Below are 10,901 nucleotides of genomic sequence, written 5' to 3' on the forward strand. Positions count from 1 at the left end.
ACCACGCAGGCCAACTGTCCCTCCACCAAGAGCAGCAGTGATTGGAGTAAGGGCTGGAATCAGGGCTGAGGGCGGGGCCGATGTCTGGGATCCCCAGGCAGTGAGAATAACCCCTCCCCACCACGCTGCCAGGTTGGCGGAGGGCCAGGTGTGGGGTACAATGTGAACGTGGCATGGACGGGAGGTGTGGATCCCCCCATCGGAGATGTGGAGTACCTAACGGCCTTCAGGTGGGCACTGAGAAGGGCCAAGGGCAGGGTGGGAGCCCCCTGGGCCCTGCCATGGGAGGGGCAGAAGGCACTCAGGTTGGTGTGGGTGAGGGGTCTTGTCTCGGAGGGGGGAACACAGAGTGAGGGGAGGCCTGGCCTAGCCACCTGCCAGGGTCAGCTTGGGCCCTCCCTTTGCAGGACAGTGGTGATGCCCATTGCCCACGAGTTCTCACCTGACGTGGTCCTGGTCTCTGCCGGGTTTGATGCTGTTGAGGGACACCTGTCTCCACTGGGTGGCTACTCTGTCACCGCCAGATGTGAGCTGCTGGGGGATTGAGGGAGGGCATGGAGCAGGAATAGACTGGCGTTGCGGAGGTTGGGAGGAGGAAAGCGGAGGGGCAGGTCCAAGACGTGGAATCATCTTGGCAGGGGCTTCCCACTCCCTCTGCCAGCCTTGGCCTTGGGGCGGAGGGCAGGCATGTGGGTGTGGGGTAACAGAGGGTAGATCTCCTCCCAGAGTCTCAGGGGTGGGACTTGTTGATCCCTATGTTTCGGTGGTGCTCCTTATGACATAATTGGAATTTCTTTTAGCCCACTCGTTCTGTTTTGTCTTTATTTATTTATTAAGATTTTTAAAAAGTTTATTTATTTAAGCAATCTCTACACCCAATGTGGGTCTCAAACTCATGACCCTGAGATCAAGAGCCGCATGCTCCACCGACTGAGCCAGTCAGGCTCCCCTGTTCTCTTTTGCCTTTAACGGAGCATTTAGTCCGTTGACATTGAATTTTATCGCGGATATATATCTGGGTTTAAATCTACTATTTTATTTTGTACCGTTTGTTCCGCCTCTCACGTTGCTTTTTCTCTCCTTTCTTATCTTCTCTTGAATTTTTTTTTTTTTTTTCCAAACCATTTTGGTTTCCTCACTTCGCCCATCCCTAAAGGTTTTGGCCACTTAACCAGGCAGCTGATGACGCTGGCAGGGGGCCGGGTGGTGCTGGCCCTGGAGGGAGGCCACGACTTGACCGCCATCTGTGATGCCTCTGAGGCCTGTGTCTCAGCCCTGCTCAGCGTGGAGGTAAGGGATGCAGGGAGGCACTGGGGGAAGTGGACTAGTAAGCCAGGGGGTGAGGGCCCAGGGAGAGGCCAGTAAGGGAGGGCCCCTTTCCTGATTAAGCAGCACTGAGCGCCCTTGAGAAGGTTTTCCTGGGTTCCAAAGACACCCGGTGGCTAGGGAGGGCTTTCTGACTCAGGGTTCCTCCTGGGTTCCTCAGGGTTCCTCTCTGCTGTTTACCCTTGTCACGGGAGATGGTTGGGGCTGAATGGGGTGCTCAGAGGGCCAGGCACCGCCACGCCCTCCCCACCATAAGCCGTACGCCTTCTCTTCTTTCCCTTGCCAGCTGCAGCCCTTGGACGAGGCAGTCTTGCAACAAAAGCCCAACATCAACGCAGTGGCCACGCTAGAGAAAGTCATCGAGATCCAGAGTGCGTGGGGACAAGGCAGAGAGGCTCAGACCTCGGCTTGCCAAAGGGGCAGAAGCTTGTGGGCCTGCCAGGGCTGGGGATGTAGTATGCTTTCTGTCCTCCCTGATCCCCGTCTACCCCTCGTCCACAGGCAAACACTGGAGCTGCGTACAGAGGTTCGCTGCTGGTCTAGGCCGTTCCCTGCGGGAGGCCCAGGCAGGGGAGACGGAGGAGGCTGAGACTGTGAGCGCCATGGCCTTGCTGTCGGTGGGGGCCGAGCAGGCCCAGGCTGCTGCAGCCCGGGAGCACAGCCCCAGGTAAGGTTCCTCCTGACCTCTGCCCTCACCCAAGCCGGTGCCCCCACCTCAATGCCCCTCCCTGTGCTTGTTCCCACAGGCCGGCAGAGGAGCCCATGGAACAGGAGCCTGCCCTGTGACACCCTGGCCCCCGTCCCTCTGGGCTTCGTCATTGTGATTTTGTTTATTTTTTCTATTAAAAACAAAAAGTCACACATTCAACAACGTGTGCTGTGTGGGTCTCTCAGCCTCGCCCCCCCACCCCCTGCTCCTCTAAGCCGCCTCAGGCCTCCTGCCCAACTCCCCCCAGCAAGACCCACGTCTCCACTCTAGAAGTTTGCTCCCCCTGAAAGGTACGGGGGTACCCTTTCCAGCCTCACCTCCATGCTGTGTCCCGTACCCGCTTCTCTGCATTCTGTCCTTTTCCACCTTGGAGACTGGGCCGGCTTAAAGTGGGTGTGGGGCCCAGATAGTACCTTCTAGTTTTGGAGTCTCGCTAAGTGAGGAGGGAACAGTAAGTTTGGTGCCTTGGCTTCAGCTAACTGGGGGAAATGCCTTAACTTCACCCTCCTCCCCTCTCCAACCTCACGGGAAGATCCGGAAGGTTGCTCTATAGTCTAAGATACAGAGTGGAGGGGAGGTGGGCGCCCACCCCGCGATTCCCCACCCTTTTCCCTCTTTGTTGTCCTCACCATCTCTGCATAGACCCCTTCTCCTCCTCCTTTCTCCTGGCCTCAGCACCGGGGGAAGACTTGTGCCCTAGGATGTGGGCCTGTGGTCTGTGGGCAGGGCTGTCTGGCCTCATACTCCTCAGGACCTCTTTGCCCTTCCCAGGGGTTGGAGAGGGTCAAAGTGTGTGGGGAGGGATGGGGCTGGACTCCTGGGTTCGGAGGGACCAGGAGGAGTCTTAGAACCAGGCTTGCTCTCAGCCTTACTCTGTGGGCTTCCCTGCCCCTCTGCTGGCACAGCCTGGGGACGGGGAGGTGGTCCCTGCAAGGGCCGGGGGTGGTGGAGCCTCCAGGCTGGTGAGAGCCCCCTTGCTGTTCAGGACCAGATTTCCCCAGCTATCCAGTGGTCACTGGCCCACCTCCCTTCTGGGGCCTTTTACGTTGAAGCCTGGGGATGGTGAGAGTGGGGTTTCTAGAAGGGGGCAGGGCCAGAACCCAGGAGTCTGCCCTCACCCGTAGCTTCCCTTCCTCCTGGGCTGCCTCTCCTGGCCACTAGCCCAAGGGAGCTAAGACCAGGAGGGGCTGGGGGCCCGCAAGGCCTAGGGAATGCCGTCTAGCCTGTAGGAAACCAAAGATGGGAAGTGGCTCCTAGGGGGCTGCGTCTTCCTCGGTCCTCCTGTCAACACCACATACACTTCTTTTCTGCCCCATCCCGAGGGCCCCCCCCGCCCCGTCTGTTTACATATTATCCTAACGGGGGCCTGAGTAGGGTTGAGGGAGCCAGGGGAGGGGCAGGAGCCCCACCACCACTGGTTCGTTGCGTGCTTGTGTCCTGTGTGTTGTTAGTGTATTCTAGATCCTCCTGGGGGATGTGGATGGGGCTAGGCCCAGTGTACCAGGCCTCTCCATGCCGAGCCCCAGCTCCAGGCCCTTCTCTCTCTCCCATGGCTGGTCTGGTTCTCATGTAAACCCACTCCTTGCTTTGTCTCCCTGGATATGGATTTCAGTTAAGTATTTTGTAATCTGTTAAACTGTGTGTCCTTATGTAAATAAACTTGTTTCTGGCAGTGCCTTCTGGGGCTGATGTCTCTCTTCTCTGGGCTTCCAAATGGAGTAGAGGTTCCCATTCCCCACCCTGGCCAAAAAAACGGCTCTTCTTCTTTTCTCCAGCCCCTGGACTGGCCAATTTAGGAAACAGGAGGCTGGGGTGGGAGGGAGTGGAGTCTCTGTCCTGTAGATTAAAGACAAGGTGTCACTGAATGTAGCCATAGCATCTCATGGGACCTCTCTTGTGGCCTAGCCGATGATGCTGGGCCCAGGCTGAGGGTCTCTGGAAACAAGCGTTGTGGGGGGAGGGGGAGTGTACAACAGGTGGCCTGGCAAGGGTCTCACTTGCACACACACAGGCAAGTTCAACGGAAATGTGCGCATAGGCAAAAAAGAAATCCAGATGTATTCAAGGGCTTTTATTGGGGCCTCTGTGAACCCCTCACAGTGTTACAGGACCCCACTGGTCTTGATGTTGCCTTTACTCTCCGGGGACTCAGGGGAAGGCAAAAGGACCAACATTTTTGGGAGAAAGAAGGCCCTTTGGGGTGAAGACCAGATGCTGGAGAAGTGGGAGACTGAGGATGACCAGGGCCTGTGGGAGCTGGAAGGGGATGGGGGCTGCCTCCTGGAGTGGGGAGGGAGGTCACAGATCACGGAGCGTTGGCTTTGGGGGGGGCGGGGCAAGTGGCAATAGGAGGCACTTGAAGTCAGGAAGAGCGGATGGGTGGTATTTCCTGGGCACTGAACGTGTGCACCACCCAGGGCACAAGGGCCAGGACGAGGCATGGCCAGAGGGTGTACTTGAGGAAATTGAAGATATAGAAAAGGCTGATCTGAGGTGGGTAGCCCAGCCAGTCCAGGGGGCCCAGCAGCCCCACGGCCAGCACAAGACAGACTATCTTCTGGCCATGTCCCAGGTATGCTCGCCGTACCTGGGCATAGCAGGGAGAGTGCAGGGCAATGCCCAGACCCAGGGCGGCCCCTGAGTCACGGCTCAGGGAGGCAAAGGGCCGGCTATCCAAGTGCACCCACTCAGGCCGCTCACACCACTTGGAGGCCAGACTGATGGACCTGTGGGGGAGGAGGGGGTCTTTGCAGGAGAGACCTCCCCCCTCTGGAACCTAGAGGGCCAATGGCTCTCAGCCCCTTTGGAGTCTACCCCCATGTTGTGCTGTGACCCCAGGAGAGTCTGTGTGAACAGGTCACCTGGTCCTTTTTGGCTACAACAAACCAGGGACCCACCGGGCTGGGTACGGGTGAGGCAGAACGGGCTCCGGCCTGCCCAAACTTCAAAGCAGGACTTACCAAGAAAGATCCAGGCCCAGTGTAAAAAGGGTCCAATAGATGAGGCTGGCACCCAGCAAGAGGGCCAGCGAGGTCAATCCATAGAAGCTTAGCTCCCGCTCCATGGGTACCCGGGGGGCCATCAGCCAGCCCAGCGCAGCACCTGGGGAAGTAAGGTGACAGCAGCTTCAGGGAGTTTGGGGGATATGAGCCCCCTGAGCTGAAGGGCAGCTTGGCAGAATAGACAGGTATAAAAGGGCCTTGGGGTCAGCTATACGATGGGAGGATCCTATACGGGTCCTCCCACTGCCAGTGGCACCCCGTAGGCCCACCATGTTGCCCCAGTTGCTCACCAGTTATTAGGCCAGCCAGCACCTGGTGGGGGAAATGTGCTAAGAGGAAGACCCGGGACAGGCCGACCGCCAGTAGGAAGGTGCAGTAAGCCAGACTAGGTATCACCCTCACCCAGCGGCTACAAAGAAGAAAAGCAAATGGTTCAGGGGGTGTCCACACACAGCTTGGCTTCCCTCAGCACCCAAGCACTTCCTGGTTTGACCAAATGCCCCCAGGGTCCCCAGAACTCCAGCTCCCAGGCTGCCCTGCTGCTGCGTTTTTTGGGTCCAGGGCACCGTCACCCCTGTCCTCCTTGGTAGGCAATGCCCATCCGCTCTTCCTGACTTCAAGTGCCTCCTATTGCCACTTGCCCCGTCCCCCCCAAAGCCAACGTGTACCTGTGGGCCCGAGTGGCCACCTGGGAAGAGATGGCCGTCATTATGGGCCAGAGCGCTGCTCCTGTGATCATGCAATGTCCAGAAGGGCTGCCTGCCGGAGGATCCAGAAGATTGAGGTGAGAGGATGAGAGTGGAACCCAGGAGCCCCTGGCGATAGCTGAACCCCGTTGCCCACCCCCTGCATTGGTCCATGGCTCGCTCTGCCCTGAAGCCTTCTTCACCCCTGCCTGAGGCCACTGCTCTCGGCTTCTGCTTTGTCTCTCGGATCTACTCGAAACAAGGTGGGCAGCTGGGACTCTAGCATGGGTGCCCTCCTCTGGAATTCAAATCATTCTTCCTGGGGTTTTTTTAGTTCTCTGGGTCAGTAACTGAGAGGCTGGGCCACCCTGGCTGAAAAGTACTCTGAGACACTCACTGAACCCTAACCACACTGGGACAGGGAGATTTGGGGCTTCCCACCTGGACCAGTTTCACAAGAAGCAGGGAACTGGTGGACCTGGGCTGGGGCCTGGCTGTAGTAGCCAGACTCATGGACCCACCAAAAGGGCCTGTCTCCAAACAGAAGCCTAGAAGAGAACAGACAGAAAATGACATTATATGTGCACGCAGCCAGGAGAACAGGCGGGAGCAGAAGGATCCCCGGGAGTACTCTGGAGGGCCTGCAGGGTGGAGTCGGAAAGGGAGTCCAAGTCTGTGCATTACCTTGCCATGAGTTTTCACCTTGGAACAGAAGAACACATGCTATTTTTAAAGAAGTGATAAGGAGGAAAGAGATCTTGTGTGTGTGTGTGTGTGTGTGTGTGTGTGTGCGCGCGCGCGCGCACATGCACGCTCTGAAATGCTCTGAAATGCTCACTAGTCCCGCTGCAGGGCCAGCTCTGCTCTTCCCATTCCTAGAGAGCCCAGGACTTGACTCTTTCTGTTGTTCCCAGACTCCCCACTGACCCTCCTGAATCGTCCTCTCTCCAGTTCCCAAACTCCAGTCTGAATTACCTACACGTGAACTCCTTGGGTGAGACTCTCTTGTTGGAGAACGGGAGTGGGAAATGGACAGAGGAGGCTGAGAAAGAATAAAGAGGACAAAAAGCTCAAAGTCCCCTGGCTGGTGACTTCACTGGACCCTGGGAAACCACATCCTGAAGAGGCGAGGCTGCTGTGGCCAGAAAGAGGAAAGGCAGGAGAGCAGAAAGATGCTGCTGGGGAGGGAGACAAAAGGCACCTGCCTCTCCTCACCACTAGGTTCGCAAGCCAGGTGCTCAAAACACACTTAGGAAATGAATAGGAGCTTTGTCACTTGTTGGGGGAGTGGGGGGGCATTGAGAATGTCTACCCAAGGGAGTGGTCTGTCCTGTCAGGAACAGTAGAGGGGGAGGCTTATACGGACTCTGAGCGGGGAGAGAGCACAAAGCAAAGGGCAATTAGGCAAGAAGGAAATGAGTAGACAGCTGTTTTTCCATTTTCAGGAGAAATGAAGCCTTTGCAGGGAAGAGTGGGAGGGAAGGTAATTCCTATTTTGTTTTTCAGCAAAGTCATTCCAGCCCATTCAAGTATCTCCTATGAACTCCCTTCCCTCCCCCAGGCAGCAGAGGTTGAGGTGAGGGGAGGCACAGCTCCCCGCTGCACCCAAGAGAGACCTGGTGGCACAAAGAGATAAGGCCTGGGGGCCCCACCCACTTGCCTGGGATTCCTGGCTTCTAAGTCTGTGTGAAGTCTACCAGTGAATGAAGGAGAGAAGGAAGAAAAGTGTTCCCTGGAAGGCAGTGCTTTTCAAGTCTTACTATGCACTGCAATCACCTGAGGTCCCTGTTAAAATGCAGATTCTGATTCAGAAGCTCTGGCCTGGGGCCTGAGATCCTGCATTTCTAGCAAGTTTTCAAAGTGCTTCCTATGCTGCTGGTCATGGTCTGGGGAAACATACCTTAAATTTTGAGCCCTCTGTCCTTAGCTGCTAGTGTAAAGCCTGGCACAAAGCATGCTTCTTAACAACTACATCAAATGAATGAATAGATGAATGAAAGAGTGAGCTGACAAGCAGGACCTTTTGCTACTTAAGTCACCACAGATGCTTCTTAAAATACAGATTCCCAACCCCTTCCCTTAAATTTCTAAGTCAGTATGTCTGCGGTGGGATGAGGTATTTGCATTTTAAATATTGCATTGCACCCCTTAGGTGATTTCTCCCATCAGGCCTGTTTGAGAAACACTGGTCTCATGAGTAAGATGGGGACTCTTAGGTCTGAGTCCAAAATGCATGAAGATGCTCAAAGGAAAAGTCAGGGGTAGGGGTGAAGAGATCTTAAGGCCATGGGTTCAGTGGGGCGGGGTGGTGGGGGAGGTTCGAGCCTTTGAGGCACCTGCTGAGGGAGATCAGGGCTTGCCCAGGACTCAGGGCCTTTGGGGGGTGGGGGACCAGGACGCCGAGGGCTTCGGTGTCTCACCACTTGAAGACGAGGTTGAGCCACTCGGTGATGAGGCTGATCCAGAGCACTGCGATGCCCACGCGGCGGGAGGCGTAGTAGGCCGCGGGGAAGTAGAACAGAAAGAGGCTCTTGGGATCGCCCAGAAAGGTGACCCAGAGCCACACGTTTTCCAGCCAAGGCAGCTGGTTCTGCAGCGCCTCGGCCATTGCGATGCCCGCGCCCAGCGTGGACTCCATGGCGACCGAGGGACCGGCCGGGCGGGGGGGTTGCTCTATGGTGGAAGCCGAGGAGTGTCGGAGACGCGTCGGAGACGCCTCGGAGACGAGGATGCTGCTCTCCCCGCTGCCGTCCAAAAGCCCACCTTTCGGAGCCCTAGGCCCCGCCCCCTGCCAGCGACCGGCACAAGCCCCGCCCCTCCCCCGTCCCCCCCTCCCCTCCCCCGGTAGTCCCTGACTCGCGCGAGCCCGGCCTCTAGCCGGTACCGTTTCCTCTAGTGTTCCACCCGGGTCTTCCTTTCTACTGGGCAGCGCAGGGGACAAATCTTTGCGAAGGCGTTTCCGCAAAGCCCCACGTGGCTGCTGTTGCCGGCACGTGGGCATTGGGCGCAGAGTCGGCTCCCGCTGCTGTTCCGGGTCAAGGGAAGGACTAACCTGCGGGTGGGCGACGTGCCCAGGGTTCTTGCTTTGCTGCTGCGAAGATGGATGTGTAATCTCCAAGGTCAGGATTCCTTCCAGACCAGACCTTTTTTCTCCAGTATCGCTGCCCTCCAAAGATATTCTGAGATTTCTTGGAGAGAGCGCTACGGAGACTCCTCCGAGGAGCCAGGCATCTCCGGTCGGCGCTGAAGCGGGGCTCTACATTTTCAGACACCGCTAATCGGCCCTTGCCTTTCTCCCCCAGCCCAAGAATCTCCCGCCCGAATTCGTCCGCTATTGATTTGGAAGCTGACAGATAAGCCTCTTGATTCTGAGGCGTCTAACCTAAACGCTTGCGAATTCTTACACATAGCAAGCAGTCCAAGTCTCACTTCCACTTCTAAGCTTGCCTTACCTCCCTCCTTGCCTTCCAAAACCCCGCTGGGCAGGTAAACTATGAGGTAGTAGCTGGGTTGGTATGGGAAGAGGAAGGGCACACACCCACGGCAAAACCTGGAATAATCCTCTCTAGGAACACACACGAAATAGAATCCTCACCTATTCTAGGTGAGGTCCTGCCTAGAGGCAGAGTTGGGGTGGGAGGAGACTGTTGAGTGGCTCCCCAGTTCCTTCCCACCTCAAGCAACTTTGTTCTTGGAGAGTTTTCTGCTGGGTGAATGAAAATGAGAATGTAAATATGGTTCTTCTTGGGTAGAAATTAATTTCACTAATTGAAAAGGTGTGGGGAACGGAAGCTGGATATAAACGTCACTTCACTCCCTTGCTGTTTTTCATTTGCCCCAAGGAGAAAGCCTACATTTTCTAGGTCTTTGAAAGTTTGCTCAGGTTCTAGCCAGACAACCTTTGCCAGCCTACCCCCACAACTCCATTTCATAATATTTCTGAGCTACTTTATGTTCCTTGAAATCCACAGGCTCTGTCTCCTTTTAGAGATCTTGCCTGTCCTTCAGGTCTCAGATTTTTTCACTTTCTCCAAGAAGCTTTTCCTAACAGTACCTGGCAGTCATATATATGAAAACTATAATCACAATGCCATGTAAAAAATGGAGTGGCAGTTACATGTGACTTGTGGGGGTCAGAGTTGAAAGTTCTCTGAAATACCACAACTAAGAGGTATCAGTGTATTTATTCCTATTAAATGATTGGACTAATATATGCCCAACATCAGGAAGGTGATGTCTTTTGAAGGACAAGGAAACACTTTTGAACTGTGTTCAAGTAGTGCCAGGGCTGGTCTTTGCCTCCACCTAGAGAAAGTTCAACCCATTGTTACTCATACATGAGGCTCCAGAATTTCTATGGGGGTGGTGGGGGTGGGATGTGGGCAGGTAGGTGGGTTAGGGATGGAAACTGGTGATGACAGGGCTGGAAAATACACCTTACGTGTTAAAACTGTCATAGACCAGAATGGACACTAGTAGGGGGAGGGGCAAAACTCCTGCCCCAAGGCCATCTTTGTAATTCCTGCCCTTTCCCTGGCTTTCTAGAGAGGGCAAGAAGGGAGATGGGGAAGCATCTTGAGTTCCAAGGGTGATGGGTGATCATGGAGGATCATTTATTAAAGACCTACTACATGCCATTCATTTGTACACATTATCTCACTTAACCTAACGACTCTAGAAGGTATTATCTAATACAGTAGAGCATCAAATAGAACTATCTTGGGGAACGGGTAGACCGAATTCTTTTTGGTTGTGCGACCCTGGCCAAGTTTAGTCTAAGACTTCAGTTTCTTCATCTCTAAAAGGAAGATGTTGATGCCTACCTCAAAAGATCGTTGGATCATCAGTAAGTGATAATACAGAAGAAATAAAGATACAGGGTCATGTTTAGTAATTTTCTCAAGGTCATAGAATTTAATAAGTGGCAGACCTGGGATCCCAATCCCAGTTTAGCTAATCCTATAGCCAGTGTTCTTTCCACTGCCACTTTGTAACTGGGTATAATCATTCTGAGCAAATTTCCTTAAGTCCCCCGGGTCTGGGATGCCTCATATGTAAAATACAGAGTTCATTCATTAAACTCTTGTGTCAACGTGGGCACATAATGGAGACTGCAGCTCCCTCCACCTTCCCCTTCTCATTCAACGTAGGTTATTTATCTTTAACTTCTAAAATGGA

General features: G+C 54.8%; 2 protein-coding genes across 6 annotated transcripts in view; one reads left to right on the forward strand and one right to left on the reverse strand.

Moving 5' to 3' along the window:
- The window catches only part of HDAC5 (histone deacetylase 5), a 36,782-nt gene extending 34,588 nt beyond the window's left edge, over window positions 1-2,194 (forward strand). For all 4 annotated transcript variants that reach the window (XM_047845442.1, XM_047845440.1, XM_047845441.1 and 1 more), the window contains 6 exons: window positions 133-230; window positions 408-526; window positions 1,157-1,290; window positions 1,613-1,697; window positions 1,828-1,993; window positions 2,073-2,194. In XM_047845442.1, coding sequence (XP_047701398.1) covers window positions 133-230; window positions 408-526; window positions 1,157-1,290; window positions 1,613-1,697; window positions 1,828-1,993; window positions 2,073-2,112 — 642 coding nt within the window. In that variant the 3' untranslated portion in view covers window positions 2,113-2,194. The remainder of the gene's footprint in view (window positions 1-132; window positions 231-407; window positions 527-1,156; window positions 1,291-1,612; window positions 1,698-1,827; window positions 1,994-2,072) is intronic.
- Window positions 2,195-2,653: 459 nt separating this feature from the next.
- Window positions 2,654-8,538, reverse strand: G6PC3 (glucose-6-phosphatase catalytic subunit 3). 2 transcript variants are annotated; one of them, XM_047845445.1, is made up of 6 exons: window positions 8,144-8,538; window positions 6,165-6,271; window positions 5,706-5,796; window positions 5,328-5,446; window positions 4,996-5,137; window positions 2,654-3,871 (listed from the first exon to the last, which is right to left on the reverse strand). In XM_047845445.1, the coding sequence occupies exons 1-6, from the start codon at window positions 8,359-8,361 to the stop codon at window positions 3,682-3,684; spliced, it is 867 nt and encodes a 288-aa protein (XP_047701401.1). In that variant the 5' UTR covers window positions 8,362-8,538; the 3' UTR covers window positions 2,654-3,681. The 2 variants fall into 2 exon arrangements, with proteins under 2 accessions (XP_047701401.1, XP_047701400.1); XM_047845444.1 differs by lacking the exon at window positions 2,654-3,871 and adding an exon at window positions 4,092-4,761 and having other exon boundaries at window positions 8,144-8,532.
- Window positions 8,539-10,901: the final 2,363 nt, after the last annotated feature.

This window comes from Prionailurus viverrinus, unplaced genomic scaffold (genome assembly GCF_022837055.1).
Source record: "Prionailurus viverrinus isolate Anna unplaced genomic scaffold, UM_Priviv_1.0 scaffold_35, whole genome shotgun sequence".
In the NCBI taxonomy this organism is placed as follows: Eukaryota; Metazoa; Chordata; class Mammalia; order Carnivora; family Felidae; genus Prionailurus; species Prionailurus viverrinus.

Coding starts and splice junctions, on each gene's coding strand:
- G6PC3 (XM_047845444.1), bottom strand. CDS start 8,361: ATGGAGTCCACGCTGGGCGCGGGCATCGCAATGGCCGAGGCGCTGCAG. Junction 5,797..6,164: donor TTCTTGTGAAACTGGTCCAG/GTGGGAAGCCCC, acceptor ATCCTCCGGCAG/GCAGCCCTTCTGGACATTGC. Junction 5,447..5,705: donor GTGGCCACTCGGGCCCACAG/GTACACGTTGGC, acceptor TCTTCTTTGTAG/CCGCTGGGTGAGGGTGATAC.